The 23,132-nt window shown below is 33.1% G+C and overlaps 1 protein-coding gene across 1 annotated transcript in view; it reads right to left on the minus strand.

Annotated features, from left to right (window-relative positions):
- The window catches only part of LOC101793415 (dynein axonemal heavy chain 8), a 135,848-nt gene that overhangs the window by 17,561 nt on the left and 95,155 nt on the right, over nt 1-23,132 (minus strand). The window contains exons 66-82 of the mRNA XM_072030593.1: nt 22,832-23,058; nt 22,314-22,432; nt 19,401-19,504; nt 17,553-17,729; nt 15,983-16,150; nt 14,496-14,708; nt 12,888-13,025; nt 12,436-12,563; nt 11,492-11,663; nt 10,548-10,703; nt 9,539-9,694; nt 8,684-8,866; nt 8,183-8,288; nt 7,035-7,287; nt 6,739-6,929; nt 2,157-2,278; nt 816-934 (exon numbers count right to left, since the gene is read on the minus strand). Of these exons, the coding sequence (XP_071886694.1) occupies nt 816-934; nt 2,157-2,278; nt 6,739-6,929; nt 7,035-7,287; nt 8,183-8,288; nt 8,684-8,866; nt 9,539-9,694; nt 10,548-10,703; nt 11,492-11,663; nt 12,436-12,563; nt 12,888-13,025; nt 14,496-14,708; nt 15,983-16,150; nt 17,553-17,729; nt 19,401-19,504; nt 22,314-22,432; nt 22,832-23,058 (2,732 nt within the window). The remainder of the gene's footprint in view (nt 1-815; nt 935-2,156; nt 2,279-6,738; nt 6,930-7,034; nt 7,288-8,182; nt 8,289-8,683; nt 8,867-9,538; nt 9,695-10,547; nt 10,704-11,491; nt 11,664-12,435; nt 12,564-12,887; nt 13,026-14,495; nt 14,709-15,982; nt 16,151-17,552; nt 17,730-19,400; nt 19,505-22,313; nt 22,433-22,831; nt 23,059-23,132) is intronic.

The raw sequence follows: 23,132 nt of genomic DNA on the forward strand, positions 1-23,132 counted from the left end.
AAAGAAGTAAGAAAAATCATTTTGAAAATCGTCTGGATGATTCTACTTTTTCTGTCTTTTTGGGTGGAGAAGGCTGCAATGTGATTTCCAGTTTCCTTTTGACATGACATAAAAGCAAAGTCAAGAAGGACATGGAAGTATTAGAATGAGTCCAGAGGAGGGCCACAAAGATTATAAAGGCGCTAGAGCACCTCTCCTATGAAGACAGGCCGAGAGACCTAGGGTTGTTCAGCCTGAAGAAGGCTCCAGGGATTCCTTTTACCAGCCTTGTAAGTACCTTATGAGGACCTTCAAGAAAGCTGTGGAGGGACTATTTGTCAGGGAGTGTGGTGGTAGGAGAAGGAGTAATGACTTTAAACTAAAAAAGGGTAGGTTTAGATTAGGCATTATGGAAGTTCTTTACTCTGAGGGTCGTGAGTCACAGGCTGCCCAGAGAAGACTCCCATCCCTGGAGGTGTTCAAGGCCAGTCTGGATGGGGCTTTGAGCAACCTGGTCTAGTGGGAGGTGTCCCTGCCCAAGGAAGGGGCATTGGAATTTGGTGGTCTTTAAGGTTCCTTTAAACCCAAACTATTATACAATTCTATGATTCTATGAAGTCAGAAGACTGTTTTCTAGAAAAAGTTTTTTTTAGATTCTTCAGAGAATAGCTCTGAGGTAAGCAAATTTAATAATATAGCATGTGAGTGAATTAAATTATATTTAATGTCACCCAGAAATCAATTAAAGTTATGTTAATATAATAATTGCATACAGATAAACCGAGATACATGGTGCAATAATGTATGTCATTTCCCAAATTTCTGAAGATGCTCACCTGATGAGTAAAAGCTTGCGACAGGTATCAAGTGAATCATTATATCCATCAGGTATAATCTCTTCCTCTGGAGCATCTTTATCAAACCAATTTTTCCACCCCTTTTCATTACTGGTTATCTAAATTTATTATGTTAATGCACACAAACATATTTCAGCTGTAGTAAAATCTCCTTGGAAATGTATATTTTAATAAGATTCTGTTGTTATATTAGAATATATTACAAGTAACATTAACAGACTAACATTTAAGACATACACCATGTGAATTGCTATTAAGACGTTACAATTAAAAGTTTTAGTATTAAGGTGCAGCAACTTAAATATCAGTAATTAGCAGGAGGACTCTATACTACAAAAAAAAAAAACATACCATGACTGATTTATTTCTTCTACAACAGAAAAAGCTTTCTGTCCCAGTATAGTCTAGACAGTCAAAGAATCACAAATTAATAATAACAGGCTCTAGAAAGCTTTTGATTTAAGAAAGAATAAATCTGACCACAAATATGACTGCTATTTAGGCACCTCTTAGAACATATGACCTAACAGGACAAGGGATAATGGTGGACGCCACATTGTGAAAATCACTATGCAGTTGAGTGAGGGGAATCAGCTACAATATTCTCAGATTACTGGAATGAAAATGAGGAACACACTGATGCCATCTGTTCTGAAATACAGCACCATATGCCTGTTATATACTACAGAGCTCTGGCTGGTTGATTTACATGAAAGAAATTTCAGAACAACCCAAATCAAGAATAGACTGGGAAAGGAGTGAGAAATGAACATACAGGAACCTCTTCCAGCCATGTATCTCCTATAATCTCAGATTAAGAAACAACACAAATGTCCCTTTTAGAACTTCAATGCAAGTCTGAGAAAACGAAAAGAAACAACAGTTCTATATACATTAACACCAACCTGAGCACATGCTAGGAGAGTATTCAGAAGAGTTACCTTCTCAAAGCATCTGCTGAAGGCCACAGCCAAAGATAGATTATTGCACAAAAGGGACTTCAGTTGACTCAGTAAAATTACTAAGGTTTTATTACTTATCTCTTTATGTCATCTCTCCCTCAATCACAGCTGGTGGCAGTAACAGTGTGAAAAGCAACAGGGTCATCTAAATGTTTGAAGAGGAATATGTCTATATTAAATTGAACTAGATATGTAGGAATGGAGGACTTTGCCTAATTGTTCATTTCTATGCCTTTATTATTTTATACTCTTTTTTTCTTTGCTTTTAATGACATCTCTCATGTGCACTCCCAATGAGAAATACAGGAGCATGATTATGATTAGGAAACTGCCTATAAACATAATTAATAAATATCACCTGATTCAAAATTTCTGCAAACTGTGGAAGTTTACTTAATTCCACTAGGTTTAGCCACATCATGTCAAGAATCCAGCGAAATGGTTTGGGTGGGCAAGCCTTTAAATCCAGTGCTGCACCTCCTGCAGATAAAAACATTTGGATGAAATATACACGACAGTCCAAAGATCAAGATATTTTTGGTATTGCTTTTTAAATTATGTTTTCTGGACCGCATCACTTTCACTGGGATACTACTTGCACTCTTGTGTACAAATCATTTTAAATATTGAGCATATATCATCTTAAGTAGTAGATGTAAAGCCAGATAGCCAGGAGATCACACACATTTTACATCCTCCGATATGCACCCGGAGAGAAGACTAAGTAATACTCTTGGGGTAAGACTGAAACCTGACTTTAAACAGACTAAAAGAAATAGAAAGACTCCAAATTATTTTTGTATTATAGTTATCATTTTCTTCATCTTGTAGCTGCATCTTCTCCATTCCTCTGCAAATTAATTAGTGCTACCTTTCAGGAAAACTGGACATTATTATTGCAGGGGTCTCAGATCTAAGACTATTTATTTATTTAAGTCAGTGTTATAATGAATTTCACCAGTTTGCTACAAACAGACTAAAAAAGCATATTGGAATAATAACTATTATTTTTAAGCAGCTATATGTATGTGAGCAGCTGTGTGTGTATAACATAGCCTACATACATAAGCTTTGATTAATACTTTCAAATTATACATACATGCTTATAAAATATACATACATAAATATTTATGTTGATCCATTTTCAGTTCAAATATTCATACTTTTACAAACTGTTTTTAATTATTCCATAAATTATGAAGAAGATTTAACTCTTCTTGACTCTGCATCCATTTCATCCCCAAATTCTCCATGAATAGAATATAGAGAAAATGTATCATAAAGGCAAGAAGAAAAAGAACACAAGACAATCCTACCACTGGAGTGAAAGGAGATCATAACATTAATTCTTTACCAAAAAACAAACAAACAAACAAAAAACAAACAAACAAACAAAAAACCCCACTTTTTTAATTTCAGAAATTATTGGAATTATTTATAGCATTTCTCATACAGCTTAAAAAAAAAAAAAGCTTTAAGTTCTGACAAATTTATAAGAAACATTATGGTGTTTCAAATATTATAATGCAACAAATACTTTCTGAATTGCATGAAGTCTCTTTTTGCTTACATTATAGACTTTACAGAGAAAGATTTTTGAGAGGTTTTCATGCAGGCTTCCAGGATGTAAGAATTTTATTTATATTCTTAGTGATGATTTTCAGGAAACAGTAACTCCACTTTTAAAAGATTGAGATAAATAAACAGAAGATTCAGAAAGACTAGGTATTTTCCTAGTTATTTCTATATTCCCTAAGTATAAATGGAAGAAGTACTTTGCTGATTCTGGGCAATAGTATGTCAACAGGAACAATTACCATCAAATGAAAATGCAAGTTCCAATGAGTGGCTATCAAACAGATTTTAGGGAAGTTTTCTTTTGGGGAAAGTTTTCTTTTAAACCTTAATTTTAGAGGCAGGCATTTTCAATGAAGAATATGAATTCCAAAAATGTAAACAATGTGTTTCTCATTGTAATGCTTGGTATTCTTGCTGTTAATATACATATTTAATCTTTTCCTAAATCCTGCTAATGTCTTATGGTTAGTGGTTTGTTATGTTATTAATTGTGCAATGCCTAGAAACATATTTCCTTTTATTAGTTTTCATTTAGCCATGCATAGGGATTAGTCAAAAGTTCCAGCATCTATTAAACAAATTATGCAAGCCTTTCATCCACATATGGAGACATTTAGATATAATCAAGAAATAGAATTAGATCACATATGATTTGAATGTTTACATAAGGAAACAGGGTTGATTAAAGGGCAAACTCTTCTTCAAGAATGTGAAGTTTCTACATAAAAATCCAAATTATTTCTGTCATACAAAAGTGTTAAGCTCCTTCATGATCTTTTATTATGAACCTTTCCTGCTATTGAACTTTTTTTCCTTCCTTTTTCCCTAGGGAAGGCAAGCTTCAGTAACCTCAGAGAAAAGTCCATTTCATGAAATCTGGGGTGAAAATAATGTCTTTTTTGCTTTTCCAGTAAGTACTTGTTAAAGTTTCCTTCAAGCATCCTCTTACTCATGTCCTTGGCATTAGGATATATAGCTTGAAATGACACTGGGATCCACACATGGAACCCAGAACTTCATAATCTCAGCAAACTGAAATAATGGAAATCAAATAGAAGATAACTAAAAGATTTTACACAAATCTGTAATCCATTATTAGCATTAGCATTATTACAATATAATATATTTTTCCAGAATCATATCTTTCACAAATTTAATACAATAGTCCAACTGGATTTTTTTTTTTTTTTTGGGGGGGGGCAAATTATTGAATTCTGTGACTATCACAATCACTTTAGACAAAAAGCCTTTTCTTACTTTTAAGATGTAATCATTAGTTTTTCACAAAGTAGATACTTGGCAGTATTTCTGGTTTTTATATAAGTCAAACTAAAGATGTTTTGCAGTTCTGTAATACACTCTTTAATATCTATGGAGCTTCTTAGTAAAATAGACTTTATGCTAGAAAAGATCTATCTTCATTTGCATTAGTTCTTCACTTTTTAATAGAAGGGAACGTAGCAGACTGCAGTGTCAACGAACTTAGATTTTCTTTTATATTTCAGATTTTGTTTCTTTCTACAATTTCCATAGATAATCTATGCCATTCTCATGGCAGAAAAAAAGAGCAAGTATATATATACATGTATTGTATACATGCAAGTATATATATACATGTATTTATAAACATTTTGAATGGAGGCTATTTTCCCTCAATTTTGGGACCTGTTTTCTATGTTTTGATGACTTTGGGATACCTTCAAGCTATAGCACTAAAGTATTCAGGAAGGTCCTAGTGTTTGGCTTTAATGGAATACAGAAAAGCAGGATGGAATTCAATTTATGTACTTCAGCAGAAGGAAAGATTTAGAGTTGCTAATCTTCTGAGACCAGTGGAAAAATGTGTTCTAGGGACCACTCAATTTCAAATAGAAATGATTTTTCACTGAGACATCCCCTGATAATATGGCTGATGATAAGCCATGAAAGCTCTCCTGCCGGAATTAAAAAAAAAAAAAAAAAAAAAAAAAAAAAAGGAGGTAGAAGGATAGAAGGATTTAAAAAAAAATAAAATAAAAAAGGGATAAAGCTTTCTTCAGCTGCCTGATGACATTTGGTAACATGGCATTCATTTTGCACCAACAAACTGCTCGTGCAAGGAGGAAAAACTTGAACAATACATTCATTGCAGAAGATACCTAAGCATCCAGGACAATTTGGCAAGGCATCCGCCCACTTTTCATCTGATTCAAGAGCATATGAATAATTATAGAAATAATCATTGGAAATAATAGAAATAAAATCTGTTATTACTTTTTCTGGTGGCATTTGTGCACTAGAAGAATTTCTCATTATCAAATCAGCTGTCATAAACACAGGTAGGAAACTGTGTTCTTACATTTTAGACAAAAAAAAATGTTAAAAGTATTCCTGTATTTTATTATAGATTCTCATTAGTAACTAAGTGATAAGCATCTACTTTCTGCTTTAGATGCTCAAGGTATATCTTCTTCCAGCAAAACAAAAATCCATGAGCTAGGGAGGAAAGAAATAAGGTTCCTTGTCTAATGCTTTACTAGAGAAGATAGTTCAGTTTGAAAGCATTTCAAAGCATACCCTGCCTGACATCAGTGGCAAAATGGTAGCTGGATTCCTTTCTCAAAAGATAAAGCTACTATGACAAACTGGAAAGCAAAATAGTATGCGAATAATCTTTTTTTTTTCTCCTATCCATTTTATTAATTAAAGGCAGCTAATGAAGTTCCAAAAGCGTGGTCACTACTTTGACATTAGATGTTTGCAAAATTCATTTGATCATTATAAGATTCAAGCAGGTTTTATAAGAACCTCTGCATAAGTGATTGTGGTCACATTTTTCAGCAGAGTCATAAATTCAGAGTACAGAGGTAGACCTGGCCAGTTGGGCCACAGAAGCACGTTAGGTTCTGTAAAAATGATTGTTAGTTGATTGGCAAGAGTCAGAAAAAGCTTAAGCTGAAACCCATAGAAGACTGTAGCACCTCCCAGACCATGTGTAGAGAGATGTTATGGTACCTTAGTAGATAGCTTTATTCAGCTCCTGGAAATGTGAGCAGCAAAAGAAAAAGAAGTCATCTAATTTATAAAAATAAACATGCAAATGTAATACAAAAATAACCAATAATTAAACCAGAGAACCAGAACTATCACCATGTTCTCAGGAAAGAACACATCCTGGATAAAATGCAGAGACTGAACTGAGACGTGAAACCACTTTTAACTTCACCGGACCACAACAGGGATAAAACAGAGCCAGCTCCCACAGAACTATTGGCAGAAACCATGCAGCCAAAAAAAAAATACACAAAAACATACACTGAAATGGTATAAAACTTTAAAAGGTTGAAATTACCTCTATATATAACGCAAATTTTTAAACTTACCTCTAATGAGTGCATGGAACTCTCTAGTTTTCACATGTCCTCTCTCAAGATCAATTTTTAATGTCAGAAGGAGGGTAAAGAGAAATTTGTGGTTTTCATACAAGCCTCTAACAGAGTACGTATAAATTTCATAGGTAAGATAATCAATAATATTTGAGATTCTTTTATGGGGTACAGGAGATTTCTCAGATCTGAATCATGAAAACAAAACACAAGAAAAGCATGTTAATAACATCTTGAAAAGAAACACATAAGAAAGACAAACATTTGAATATTAGAAAAATCTGTCTTCCTACTTGGCCATGGATTGATCAAATAACTTTAAGAACTGAGCCAGTGAAGTTTGATACATATTATTGACCATGCTCATTTCTGTTATAAGAAAATAAAGAATGCTTCCACGTGTAGCAGCAGGTCGATATTCTTCCTGAGCAGAGTTAATCTTCACTTCAGTTTCTGCTGCCACAGACAACTTTACAGCTACTTCAGCAGCTGTTTGTTTAGTTGTTTGCAGAACACCAATCAAGGATTCATCATCTACTAGTGAACCTAAAAAGCCAAATATTGGATGTTTAGGGTATTTTTATAACATTTTTAAACCTTCATATATGTAAAAATCAAAAGACCAAGTTACAATTATTTATACCTAATATAAATGTTTTACTGAACTGCAGAAAACATTTTAAAATGGAGACCAGACAGTGTACATAAGACTAAAACTTATTTTTATACTCAATAAGCAAACAAATGCATTCAATTTATGTCAAGTTGAATGTATGTGTACCAAGAGTTTTGCACCATTTACTAGAGATGTCACCTCTTCCAGGCATTTAACATGATATTCATACAGAGTTATGCAATTTTTGTTAGTCTGTTGATTGTCACATTCAAAGTCAAAGAGACTTAGGGTCCTAAAGACGACGATCACACACATAATAGTATTTATCCATCTCAAGTACTTTTTAATCAATCTGCTAGAAGTCATCATCTTTTTATTTTTATCCTCCCCTGCACCCCTCCCTCCCCCCCCCCCAAAAAAAAACAACAAAAACTGATCATGTGCAGGCTCCTAATGTAATGCAAAAGACTTCCAACACTATTTTAACTAGCCCATTTAACTCTGCATTTTCAGTGGATTAAGGATTTGCCCATGATCAGATACTTTACCTCATCTGAGGGGCAGAAAGCTATGAAGAATTTGATTTATTTCACAAAACTTGTGTAGGTGCTTAAAATATTTAGTGTCTGGAATAGCTATATAATGGCTTGCTATCATACCAAATTCCTCATGTTCTGGTAAATCACGTACTTCAAATCTCTGCCATTGTATATTCATGTATTGTGTTTTAAATAAATAAATCAATTTCTGTATGGAAAGGCTGTATTGAACAGGAGCCTAATTTGCCCTTTAAAATCGTAGTTATTGTACTCTTTGATACAGAACCTCTAGTTGCACTTAGTTTGTACAGAAGATTGTCCTCCAGTTCTTTCATCTTCCTCTTATTAAAAGTTACATCTTCCATGAGTTTAATTCGTTCTGCCTCTAGTTCCTGTTATTAAAAGACAAGGAAATGGCATGACACTATGTATATATACTATGAATAATGAACACTATGAATAATACTTGAAATCCAGGTGCTGATTTTTCAAGTTCATGGAATGTGCATTTTATTTTTTTTTTCTATCTAAAATATGTTACTGTAGCATCTTTTTTTTAAAGCATTTTTACTCAGTTGGAAGTATCTTATGAATGCCAAATGCTTCTGCTTATTTTTTTATCATATTGACATCTGTAGAAAATCACCAGTGTATATTATTGCCATTTTAAAATTTCCATACTGAATCTCCATAAAAAAAAAAATAATAAAAAAATAAGAGAATGGATGACTTTTTCTTCCACTTTAAAATTAAGCATCACTATAGTTTACGTGCACTGTTAGGTTACCTGTTTTTCAGTAAGAATTACTCTTCTCAGCAACTGATTCTCAAGTCCTTTCATTGTAACAGTAAAATCAATAATTGATGTTTTTGCATTAATTTCAGGTGTGAAAGCAGGATTTGGTAGCTTTGTAGTAATGTATAGTCTAAAGGAACTCATTACATCTACTTCTTTATCACCAACTTTCACCTGTGGAGTAAATATATGATAATGTTAAGCAGAGGAAAATGAACTTTATTCACATCAATTATATGGACAAGCAATAAAAAAGTTAATGAATATTTGAAATACCAAAGAGAGGAATTCTGAAACTCTGAAAGTTCAGAGTATTTGAAGAGGGGATGTTTAAGAATTTGCAAGTTATTTCTTCATCTATTGAAGGTCAGAAACCTGCATGATTTTTCAAGGTTGGGAGTATACTTAATGTTATTAATAAAACTTTTGGCTTGTTGCTTCAGAAAACAGTTCTATTCCAGACTAAATATTCCACGGTTGCTTGCTCATCAGCATTCCAACCTAGAAACAGAAATATCTTTTCAAACCTAGATAGTTCTGTTAAAGGGTGTAAAATGAAATTGCTTGAAAATCAATAGAAAGTATTGTAAGCATTCAAAAGATTAAACATAATTGGTTCTGGTTTGTAAACTTCAGAAATAACTTCAGTAGTTAAATTTTAGACTCATCAACTTACTACTCTGCCGAGGATCTGCCTCTTGTTTTTTATTAGTTCAGTTTGATTCTTCACACTGCCCTACTGAATACAAAGTTTACCTGATGCAGTAGAGGTTTGGAATAAATGGGCAAAATATCATTCATCACAAAACTAACCACTTATTCCAGGTCTTTCATTCAATTACTAACCTTAAAAGAAGTTCCAGATTTCATGAAATTCTTTTCTAATATATTATCAAGGACTGGATCCAACTCTTCACCTATATCTTCAATTACAAGTGATCGTCCCAATGAAAGACTATCTTCTAGGTGTGTACGGAAATACTTGTGATTCAAAGTTGTTACCTCAAAAAATAAGTTATATATTGATATAAGGACAAAGCATTTCTTCAATGTCTTACGTGAAAACCACAGATCTCACTACAAAAACTTTTTTCATTGGTTTTGTTAGTTGCATTTTAAAGGCAGTAACAAATGTTGGCAATGCAGCAATTTATCCAGAAAAAAATACTCCTTGTGTATACAATGAAATGTAAATGGTGAAGTAAAAGATCAGCTGTAATGGCATCTGCAAAACTTCATTATCATAACACAAGGAAAACTGGCACAACTTATTGAAAGTTGAAAATGTTACGTGCATTTTTGAAGTCACACGTCTAACTTCTGATTTTCTATTCTACGTCCACAGATAAGATTTCCTAATTTTGTTTTTAAATCTTGAGAAATTCTTTCTGAATTCAGTCTAATAGATGAATCACTGTTACAATATCATGAACTCAGATATTTGAAATAGCACAAAAAAGGAACTTGTAGTATGTGACACCATAAAAATAAGTAAATAAAACACTACATTTGTCTGTTTGTTTGTATTTATTATTTTAACATTTAGAAACCTCTCATATTTTTTTCAAGATTTTAGCTACAGCTATGAAATAGGGCCATCCTATTGGAAAAGAGCTTTGCACAAAAGCACTCTGGAGTCTTGGTGGACTATACGAACATGAACTTGCAAGCTGCTTTTGCAGCAAACAGTAACAGCATTCTGGGCTGCTTTAGTAAGAGCATCACCAGAAGGCTGAGGATGGTGATCCTTCTCCTCTGCTCATTACTGGAAAGAAACATCTGAGCAGTCCAGTGCTGGGCTATAACATTTAAAGGAATATAATGTAGCACATTATGTTTTTAAAACATTGTTCACCTGTAATTCATTATCCTGTTCTTTCTTTTTAATCCATGTTTTTCCTTGAGTTTGTGGGTCTACCAAAAGGGGGTATCTAGTTGCCTTAGTGACAATGATACCATTCTGAATTGAGAGATCATCTCCAGGCAGTCCTTGAAGATTCCACTCGCTAATCTGAATAATAATAATAATAATAAAAAAGTTTGGAATAGAATCTCACTGTAACTATTACCTTTCAATCAAGATTATTATAAGGAACAATGGAGACATCAAGCAAAAGGGGATGCATATCTGAAGCTCCTGAAAAATGACTAATATGGACAGAAAATATTTATAGTCTAAGAAAATTTGACAGCCAAATTAAGCACTGGGGTTAATTAAGAGAAAAACAGACTGAGAGTTTTGGACTTAATATCTGAAGAACAGTACTTGAATGCTCTGGAAAGACATTATCCTCTTTCTGACTTCCATGAAAATATTTCATACATTCTTTGCTAAATGTTTTTTTGATATATAAAAAAATTGATATAAAATCTTTGATATAAAACTCTTTGATATAAAATCTGTTTGTCTTTTTTCAGACTATACCCAGATAACATTGACAGAAACAAAAGCTATCAACAAACAACACTGTCCTAGTAGATATGTATCCTATAGATGTGGTTATGGATTCCCAAAATAAGATGCATGAAAGTACACGATGTTACTGGCAATTATGCAATTGTACATGTATAATATATAACTTGTTTATCATACATAACTTGTCTATCTATCTAAACATTCTAAACATTCTCAGTACTCAGATGTTTCGTGGAAATTGCCAAGAACTTTGGGAAACCACAGAACTACACTGGACAGCAATATTGTGGATAATGGTCCTGTTGTAAGCATAATGCTGTCTAACAGCAAAAAAATATGTTCACTGAAATTAAAATGAAACCCACTGATCACCAAGAACTTACTGTTGGGGGATCTACCAACATAGAAATCAGGTTCAAGTTTTCAGTAAAGGGGATTTTATGTGCTCTCATCTCTGCTTCCCATAAGTCTTTAAGCAAAAGCTTCCTGAAGTTTTGATTAAAAGGTCCACAGTAGGAAAGAAAACCTGTGCAAAGCAGTACATCTCCCACAAGTCTGGAAAAATAAAAATAATAAAAAAATAAATAAATAAAAGGTGATGTGCAATTTCATTTTCTATTGATTTAGATAAGCAGCTTTTAAAACATACTTAGAAAATTTCTGTTCGTAGGGCTATTTAAGGAAAGAACTGGTGCTCAACATTTTTGCATTTGGAGTGGTACACTGTGGGGGCTCCAAAGTTTCTAAGTTTCTCAGAGCAAGGCCTACTATATCCTACATGTGTTTCAATACACCAATTATAGGACAAGGGCTAATGTCCAGTTTCTACTACTCCTTGTTTCATTCAAATATGCCATAACAAATATCAAAAGGGATGCTTTTTTCCTAACCAGTATCAGGCTAGGAATTCTTCCTCATAGGAAGAATTCTTTCTCCTCTTCCTTCACATAGTCATCTTAGATCATTCCTATCTCCCACCTATCTGAGGGTTTCACTCTCCCAGTAACATTAGAACAAGAGTGTTAAGGGGACAGGAGAGACAGCTGTAACATAAGTACATAACTGCACTCGAATAATCCCTTTTGAATGAATTCAAAACGAATTAATTCCAATGAATTATGGAATGTGCGGTATTGTTCTGAAGTGAAATACAAGCATTCAATTACAAATAATTATGGGACAGAAATTCAAATTTCAGGACAGTTCACTTAATTGTGCAATTATATTAAGATTTCTAGGAGGAAAATGAAGTACAACTATTAAAGTTATTAAATTGCTTGCTGGATCTTCATTTTTTACATTTTATTTTCTCTGATGAATTTGATACCTGTTAATCTGAGATTTAAATTCTTTCCTTTGCTCAGTCCACCTAACTTTCTCTCCACTCAGTCCATCTATAAGTGCAGAGGCTGCTTGCATCTTTCTTCTGCATGTTTCTGCATCATTCAGTAAGTCCTAAAAATGAAAGAATGTCCTATTTCATTTAATAATAGAATGAAAAAATCTTAAGAGTTATTTTATATATTAGTTCAACACCTTATGATGGTTAATCGATTTAGAGGCCATTCTGGAGATCTGTAAGTGCATCTATTGTCTAATATGTGCCTATTCATAGGGAAAGAAAATATGAGAGAACAGATTTAAATCTCTTTATTTTTTATGCATGAGCCTCATCCATGACATTCAAGGTGGTAGGTACTAAGTGAATGTCTGCATCAATTCCTGATAGTGTAAGTTTTGCATATAAGCATTTTCATAATAGAAATACTTTTATCTCACCATTTTCTCCTTCATTGCTGCATCAAACTTCGCCTGCACTTTATCCAGTTCAGCTTGCTTTTCATCTAATGCTTCCTGAGCCTTTGCTAATTCTGCATTAGCGACTTTCAGGCGGCCTTCCTGTTTTGCCAAGTTAGCCTACAAAGAGAACAAATATTAAAACAATAATGGTACAAGATTCGAATATACTTTGAGGATTTATTTTCTGCCTGCTTAGTTGGAAATTAACAGCCAATAATGCACAGAAATATATTTATATTAGTATTTGAATAAATATTAATTATTTCATTTGAAAACTGTGCAATATACATGTATATATACTTCAGATACTACTTTTGAGTTAACTATCTAGTAGGAACCTTGAGTACTACTATCAACTATATATATATATATTTGTTTTAGTAAAAAATTACATTTAAGGAAGCTGGTTAAGGTATTAAGGTTTCTGATCTGTAAATATTGATTAGCCTAAAAAAAACAACCACTCATAATCTTCTTGCTTGACTATACAATTTAGTCTCTCTTTTTAATTTGTGCATTCTACAGTGATCAACAATTACAACAGATTTGTCCTTATCAGCTAACAATACAGTTTTCATCCACTGCAAAATCATGATCCTAAAACAGTGAATCCTCCATAAACACATATTTATACTAAATATAGGATATTCATTAGATTCTAATTTATTTATTTATTGAATCATAACCTGCATCACTGTTGCTTTTTAAATTACATTTATACCTGTGACCTAATAAGATTTGGAGTCACAACTTATATTTGTTCCCCTTTGGGATCTATTAGGCATTAAATACTTGTTTTATAATCCAAAAAACAACAAACACTGTATTTGAGCTCCTACATTATCTTTACCTCTGATAAAAAAATTATGTTCAAATGTTCATGTACATGTAAAAGAACACCCACACAAAAGTGAAAATTACTCCTAAAATACATTGGGACATAACTCCTTTATTCACGTGAGCCCCAAATCTCTCAACAATGCCAACATCTGGCCAAGAAATCAGCTCTCCACTTGCTCTAAGTTATTGCATGAAAGCAGAGAAAGTAAAATAGCTGGTAACCCTCTATTACTTTCTTTTCAGCGTGAAAGATCTGTTTGCAGGACTCTTTTGAGAATCAATGAAGATCTTCTCCTAGTACAATTTTATGAAAACAATTCTAACACAATAAAAACAAAGAAAATAGTTTTCACTGCACACAGTAAACCAGAGCATCTGTCTGACTAAGTGAATTTCAGAGATCACTCTGCCATTAAGAAAATTCTGTTTTCCTGTGTGATACAGATATTTGGGATCTTTTGGAAAGACAATGGAACAGTAAGAATACTACTTTTCATGGTATAGTTAATCTCTCCTAAATTTCATTTAAACTAAATTGTTCTGTGTTGTGTCTAGAATCAAGAGGAGGATACTGTTTGTTTGTTTGTTTTTTCCTACTCATATCATCCTTAGCCACTACATTCTGCAGGCAGTTATGTCTGAATCAATTTATTTACATATTTAAAAATAAATAAATATTATGATGATTAAAGTAAATGAAATTAAATTACATGGAAATAAAACACAAAGATAGAGGTGATGTGTTACCTTAAGAGGTAAGACTTCTCTATTAACACCATAAAATATCGCCATGGCTTGTGTCCAAGACAGGAGTCCCGCTACGTTACCACACACCTTTTTACCACTCTCCAGTGTATAGTCTTCCATGTTAAAGTAAGGTTGAAGTAATTCTACTGTTTCTTCATTGATTGAGTCCTTAGGAAACTGCTGTAGACTCTGCAGGAATGGGCCACTCATAAGCTGCAAAAAAAGAAGGCAGGATATTTGTAGTCTCTTTACTCATTTTATTACCAAAAGGTTGATTATAGGTGAGTATGTCAGATGGATGGATGGATGGATGGAATGTAGGATGGAAGGGAGTTCCCAAAATTCTTCTGAAAAAGGAGGTAATTCATGCAGTTATTATTACAAGGGTGTTCTATTCAGTTCTAACTCCTATCACATGCTTCAACAATTCTAAAGTTTTAAGAAATTATACTTCAGTGAATGTAGTTTCTATTTCATATTGCTGTTTTGCCATTTAAGAAGCATTTAAAAAGCAGCATTTCATAAAAATTTCAGCCAAGATACAGCCTCAAAAATACACTTGTAGTTTACCTAAAGAATGCCAATAAAACCAGCTTATGCATTTTTGAAATGTGATCTAAGTTCTGGAAAGGGAAACCATTGGTTTTAAAAATTTCTAACAAATCCTTAACATGTTAAAACCAAGTCATGAAATAACTGCTTATCCTATTTCATTATGTCCGTGGAAAATGAAAAGGATTGGTGATTTCTTAGTGTCTGGGCAAGCTTAAACAAAAAGTGAGAGCTCTATTCATATCCAAGGTATGTAATTTTTCTTCATTTCCATGACAACTTTGGCGCAGCAATAACTGCAAATTAATATACTAATAATAGAGGTAGGAGAAAAATTAAAGAATGGCAGGAAAAGGCATGGAAAGAAGAGCGTAAGAGAAGAGAGAGATAAAGGCTAGAAGACATGGCCATCTGCTCAAGGAATCTGGGCCAAAAATACTGAAATGCAGAAAGGGTGAAAAAAAAACAAAAACAAAAACAAACAACAACAACAACAACAAAAACACCTTATATCTCTTAGTCAAACAATCAAGAAGTCTGGAGGAACAGAAAAAAAAAAAAAGTTTAATTCTGAGCCTGCAAATTCACAAAGAAAAAGAGGGATGTTCCAGAATAGCCGTACCTTATGCATGGTAAATATACATAGAATGAGAGACAAACACATTTTATGAGAACATTAGAAGGAAGTACTACTGACTACAATAATTCTTTTTCAGGTATAAGGTCACATGGAACTGGACCAACACAATCCTCTAAGCAACTCTCTTACTAACTGCTAACAAATAAATTCTATTTGTATACTATATGCATCTTAAAACCACATTTGCATTTTTACAAACTTATTTCCTGCTTTGAGTAAATGACATCATAAATCCTCTGATATGTAAGATGCTACTTCTGATTTTTAAGAAACACGATTTGAAAACTCTACTTACTTTTAATGATTCTCCCCATGATGGCTTGCAGCAAGGCTTTTCTGGATCCATGGTAACTGGATCTACTGGCTTTTGGAACAGTAACAGACAACAGTCCATGATCCTCATAATTAGGTGAGGAGGTTTTGCAAGTTTTCTAACAGTAGCAATATCCGCTGGTTTGATCGTCTATTTCAAGAAAAATGTAACAATACATTGTATGCCTCAATACCGTTGCCATATTTTCCTATTAAATATCTTGATTTTAATATTATTTGTCATACTTTTCTCTGAGGTAAGTTATATTAAGAACATACAAAATATGAGTTACTGGGCTTACTTTACTGAATGTTATAGTTATATGAAACATAAATACTTTTAACAAATACATATTAGATGTGAATATTTTCTCAGTGTTAAAGATAGCACTCAAAATTAAATTTTAAATAAATAGAACAACAGCATTAACTTGGCAATCTACGTGACTGAAGAAGAGTATAATAAATTGCAGAGTACTTAAGTACAAGCACTTTCCTTGGTATAACAATATCTTGGATTTTTAAGGGTTGTCATCATTTATTCTGAGATAAATTTGACCTATTTTGTTGCTTTCTAAGCTATTATAGGCATGAGATATTGCTGTTTTAAATTCATTTCCTAGTAGCATCACTGACACTTTGCTTAGTTTAATATAATTTCAAACAAAAATAATAAATGATTAAAACTTCTAAACTAAGGAAGTAATTTGTGTCTGCAAAATACATGCATGCCACTGTCTAGAAAGAGTAGTTACAGATAAAATATAGAATCCACGGGATAGCGCAGGAGTACACGTATTTTATAAAAGTGCATTTTGTGAGTGGTTTGAAAGTTTTATTTATATTGTTATCTATCAGTGTAAGAGTAAACAACACTCACTTTTCCTTACTTTTTCCACTCATTATGGTTTTGTCACATAGCTTCTGGTAAGTGGAACAGAAGTCCTTAACCATGCAATACATTACTGATTTCTGATTTCAGAGCTCTTAAGTTTTTAAAGTTCAAAGTTTAAGTTCTTAAAGTTTATTCTCCTGTTCAAAGGAGAATAATGAAATTAAATTATAGAGTGCAGCAATGCCTCAAAATTCCTTAACTCTGATTTCTGATTCCCTGGATCCTCTTTGTTTTTTCTTTCTCTCCAGTTTTAATGATTTTTTAGTGAAGGCTGACACAGCCTTACACACCTCTTTCTTAAAAGGAATATACAACTAGTTAAGTACGAAAAAAAAAAAAAAATAGAACAAGAATTATTCTTTTTAATTCAGAATATCAAGATTCTAAATTCTAAATGCATCTGTAACTTTGGGAAAGATTTATGCCTGCCAAAGATCAATTAGTAAGGTAAAAACGGGACAATCACTACAAAATAATCTCTATGCTTTTAGAAAGAAATTGCACACTCCATAAACATTCGGAGACATCACCACCTACAGTGATAAACTGGTGTCAGCAGTCAAAAACAACTGACAACTGCACATTGGTGAAACTAGCCTTTCTTTCACTGGTGACTCAAATAGCACAAAGCCAATGAAAATGTAAGAAATTTATTCACATTCAATGCAGCTTCTGCTTCTTCTAATGCTGGTTTAGCTGCCTCCAGTTTACTTTCTGCTTTCACTTTTTCTAAATCGATTTCATCAACAATTTTTTGTGCTCTATCTTTCACACCTTGGACTTCATTTTTTACTTTAGATGCAGCTTCAGCACTTGCTGTGACTTCTGCTAGTACCTGGAGTTGTTAATAAACACATGAAAAATATGCATCAAAATGGTGGAAAGAGTGATTAAGATATCAGCTACAAGAGATATATAAGGATGTTTTAAATATATATATATATATAAGGCTAACCCCAGAAATCTGATAAATCCTAATCCTATAAAGCATGGAATCAAAATGATTATCATTTACAGAATCCTCACAAAGAAAAATTGGAATAGTCTCTCAGCAGGAGTTAGACGGTAAAATAGAATTTTTTTTTTAAATGGATAAAAGACCTTTCAGTGGCTTTTAAAGCTTGTTTTTTTGTTTGTTTGTTTTTATTCTATGATGGATTTTCATCTGATTTGAATCTATACTTTTCCAATACAATAACTATTTGCTTTTTTTTTTCCACAATAATTCTGTAAATAAAGATAAAAATAAAATAGCTAATTGAACTAATGGAGGATGGCAAACTGTCTTCATGAACATTCAGCCTTCCTTTTACTTCTCTAGTCTAAGACAACTCATTTTTAACTAGTCTATTGAAAGAAAAAGCCCAGTGAATCCACAGAATTGTTATCCATTTGTGTCTTTATTCTTCAGTACATATATTTTTAGTTCTATTGTACATGTGACATACAGTTGGTGTCAGAATATATATATTTTTTTTCAGGATTTACCAGACATAAATAATGTTCTCAAATAGCTGTGAAAAGAAATAATACATAAAAAAACAAAATCCCTCTTTTTTTTTTTTTTTGGTCAAATCTAATTCTGATTTCTACAGGCTCAATACTAAGTGGAAAGAAAAAAAAATATATGGAATATAAATAATATCACACTTAGTTTAAATAAATAACCGTTCTTTTATTTTGTCCATATATCTTCTACTTATGATGACTAATAGGCAGTATCCTATTTAAAAAGTTGACATCCCAGAGGCTATGTAAACAATTATTGTCAGACAGCTATTCCAAAATGCATATCAAATAAAAATATCTATCATACTATTCAATTGTGACCAGTGTGAATTCATCCCTTTTCTGTCATTTTCTCTCTTATGAAGAATGCAGGTAGTCCCTTAGCAATCACTGGCAAAAGATTTGCTCTCTAGTGCATATTATATACGCACCATCAGAATATTATGGTATCTTTCAGAAAACAGAATGCCTAAAGTAATATTTGATATATACCAGACCACCAGTCTCATGAATATATGGACACCTTGGTAATGTAAAAACAAAATATGAAACTGAACTAAAGCTGGATGAATTTTGAAAAGCAATTTTGAAATACTGAAGTGCCATTACCATTCATTAACTTATCGGCAAATAAGTGCACTTATAACACCAAATTTAATAAACTTTAGTCAAACACGCAGAGAAATAAACAACACGTGAAGCAAAAAATTAAGCCCGATGCTTATAGGAGTGGAAATAAATGAGAGGAAAACAAGGAAGACACACAGTCTTTGAATATGTTTACGAACTCCCACCCAGCCAGTATAATCCCAGCCTCTGTTGTTTCAGAAGTATATGCTGTACTGACTGCTGGCACAGGGGCAAAACCTCTATTTAGACCACAGTGCACATTTATTGACTTATACAAATTATGAGAGACTTCTGCCATACCACTTTACCCCACTATATATCCTAATGCTATCCACTGCCTTTTGCTATTTAGCACTTTAATCCTTACTTCATCTGCCTTTACAGATGCCACAGCCAGTTCCTTCTCCTTAATAGCAAGTTCCTGAGAGAGCTTAGCAACAGATTCACTGGCCTCCATCAGTTTAGACAGACCTATTAATTAAAAGATAAAAATCAGAAAAATGAAAACTTTTTCCTAATTACATAATATAGTCTAGTTCTGGATACCAAATAACTTGTATCTTTTGCTCTTCTTCAAATTTTCATGATAAAGTGCATAAAAGTCATACTAACTTGATTGTGTTTTAAATTCATTTTTCATAGATATAAATAATTTCATGGGGTACCAAATGATAATAAACAAGCTTGAGTCTTCAAAAAGAAATCCGAAATTTTTAGTTTTGGTTTGTTATAGCTGTAAATGGTACCTAAAAGTGGTGTGCTGAGGATATGTTGTTTCAAAAAGACACACAATGATCAGAAAATCAGACTTATACTGCACTTGTAACATTGAATTAGAAAATGACATCAATATTTGGATCCATGATTGCCTTCTGACTGGGAGTTCTTTCCAGAAAGTGAGAAGTTACATGGCCCATCTTCAGAGATAATTTTATAGTTAGACTGGATGCTAGTTTCATCAATACGGAATTCAGCATGAAATGTGAGATTCAACCTGTTGAATCTCACGCAGCTTTTGTGAAGGCACAGATGACCGAATCCCCAAAGCAGAGTCACCAAAAGTAGGCCCAAAAGTCACTGCAAGATTACCAGCTTCTGCATATTGGAGCTTTTCTTATCTCTGGTGACAGAAAGCACAGAAAAAAAACAACACATAAAAACACCTATGTCCACATAGTTCAGGGCCAGTCCAATAATACTCCCTTATATGCTGAAGCAACAATCCATAGAGGCCTTTTAGCCTTATGCAGCTGCTCAAAAAGAGAGGTGTTTGCTCCTCTAGTCTTATTACATATTCAGTCTGTCCCACACATCTTTATTTTCTCTCCTCCGTTGCTCATAGATATGAGCACTGATTTTTGGCTGAGTTCCACATTGCATGCTGAATCCTCTCTAGCTTCTTCTCTCCTCTTCACAACTGAATCTTAAAAATCTTACAGCTTGCCTGGAAGCAATTTCCTCAGCATCCTTTCTCCTTAAAGACTAGAGTCCGAGCACTCTTGCAATTACACCTTTGATGCATCTCATGTGTGGTGTTTTTTCTGTTCTCTCTCTCCACTTCTCTGTTACCACATTTTACACAGAAAAGCACTCTCTCCTAGGACATTTCCTGTTCTCTGTCACAGCTGCCTCACAATCAAGCTACTGCCATTCCACAGGCTCTTTATTATTCCTTAACAAAAGAGCCACTATTTTGCCACTTTCAACAATAAAGTCAAAAGGTATATTCACTAAAGACATTCACTGTGAAACAACAACAAAGTTGTTTAAAACATTCCTTTCCCCAGACATAATTTTTTCCTCATGTGTGTTACAAGATTGTTCATCCAAAGCGACAAAGCAGAAGAAAAGAGTTATTTATATCTTTCAAAATGTATTGCTTGGGCTGATGAGCACTCATTCAGTGTACTCAAACCAGGTTTTTTCTAGAAAGCGGTACTGATCATGGAATTTCTCACATTTTTTACTGTTTTACAAGCATCTTGAATTGGCTCTGACATTATTACGTACAGCAACAACATCTCAATAAGGAGATGCAAGGAGCAATGTTATCTCAACTGATATGTTTGATAACATAACATTTAAATCCCCTATCAGGATAATCTCCTAACAGCTTGAAACAACTTTCAAGGTTAATCTTTCTAACCCTCTAAATCTATTTGACATTAAGTTATGAAAGACTAAGGATTAAAGTATGGACATGTGAAATAGCTAAATAATTAATAACAAACTTTTTGAGATCATTCTGTAAAATGTAGTAAACTGGAGCACGTTTGGAGTCAGGGATGACCAAGTGTTTTTGTGATTTTGTAATGGTTGCCCATAAACTGACAGATGTGATTTTTCTGAGCATCAATGCTGCAGGAGAAGACAAACACAGTCACCTGTACAAGATCATTTTGTTTTGAATATTAGATAAGGAATTAGAGGTAATTAGAGGAATTAGAGGAATTAGAGGTAAAAACATGAGAGGCTAGTAAAATCTACACGTGAAATTTTCTTGACATCACTGAAGGTGCTTAGATTAGTTCTTTTAAATTATTTTTTAAAGCAGAACTGAAGAAGGAATAACAACAACAAAAAAAAACAACAACAAACAAACTCAAATCTTCAGGGATCTTAGACTTTATCCTCATCAGCAGGACTGATGGTAATGTCTGATTTGTAGAGCTAGCAACAGATCTATACAGGGAAATCTGCATTATGTCTACATTATGTGAAAATGCTGTAGATCACTTACTCCTCTATAGACCACTCTGACTCAGCAAATAGTCCATAAATAAAATATCTACACATTCTTATCCTTTTCTTCATGTGAAGTGTATCAGTTGCATCATTAATCGTTATCTAAAAAGTATATATTTTTGCCTTTCTATGAAAAATCTTATCATGTAGATGTTTCTCTATGCTGTTAAATTGAAATACCATATCTTTTTTTTTTCCCCATAAAAATCAGGTTTCCTGAGCTGTTCTAATGTGTTTTTTTTAATTTATAAAAATATGTCTAGATGCAAACTGCAGAAAACTGCAACTATACTCTGAACCCATTAAGTACTATTCTAAATGTAAAAATTACATCATTTCAAACAGATATTCAAAATTATAAGAAATATGAACCATACTTTTCTGTATTTAAGATCCCCATTTATAAAATGACCACATGTAAAAATAGCTCATTGCTCAACAGAAATCCGTAATGAGGCATTCAAATTGTATAGCAAGGATATCCATAGACAAAACCATACTTCCATAGACATATCTTTATCCATATTTTGCTTACCAATTTGCATACGTTCAGCTTGTTCATTAATACTTGCTAACTTTTCACTATAAACGTCTTTGTATCCATTGATGAAAGAGAGATAAGATTTAGGTGTTACGTAGGCTCTTCTTCGATACCTAAAACATGGTATATTGGAAACATCAACTTCGTACATATTTTCAATTATACAGCAATTTGGTTACTTCTAATATGTTGCCAATCTGGCAATAGATGGTAATATAAAACAAGCACTTAAATCAGTCAGAATCAACGTTCTTCATAATGCAAAGCCTCACGTTCAGTTATATTACTTTTATCCACGTAAGCAAATTTAAAGATGAGGAATAGTAGGAAGGAAGATAACAAATCTGCGATTTGATAGTAATTATTTTTATGGCCTTTGCATATATTGATATAGCACATTCATTTTCATATTAGCCTTAAGAGAGACTTACTGGTTCATACAACACATTGAATTCAAAAACACTATCAGTAGTAATATTAGGGGGATTATTATATTTATATAAATATATTACCTTTGGAAATAATTCTCACAGCTTTCTGAAACTATATCATGAAAAAGACCCATGGTTTCTACTATTTGTGTTTTAACTGATACAGAGCAGACCATATTAAATTCTGAAAGAAAATAACTGGCTACAGCTACAAGAGCTTCCTTAGGCCATCGACTGAACCAATCCATGGTGCATCCAGATATGAGCCCAGGAAATTTCAATGAACGTGCACGGAACTTCTCACCAACCTAAAGAGAGTAACACTGTTAATTTAGGATGCAATATCTAAATTAGGTTGATCAAAATACTTAATGCGTATAAA

This window comes from Anas platyrhynchos, chromosome W (genome assembly GCF_047663525.1).
Source record: "Anas platyrhynchos isolate ZD024472 breed Pekin duck chromosome W, IASCAAS_PekinDuck_T2T, whole genome shotgun sequence".
Lineage (NCBI taxonomy): Eukaryota > Metazoa > Chordata > Aves > Anseriformes > Anatidae > Anas > Anas platyrhynchos.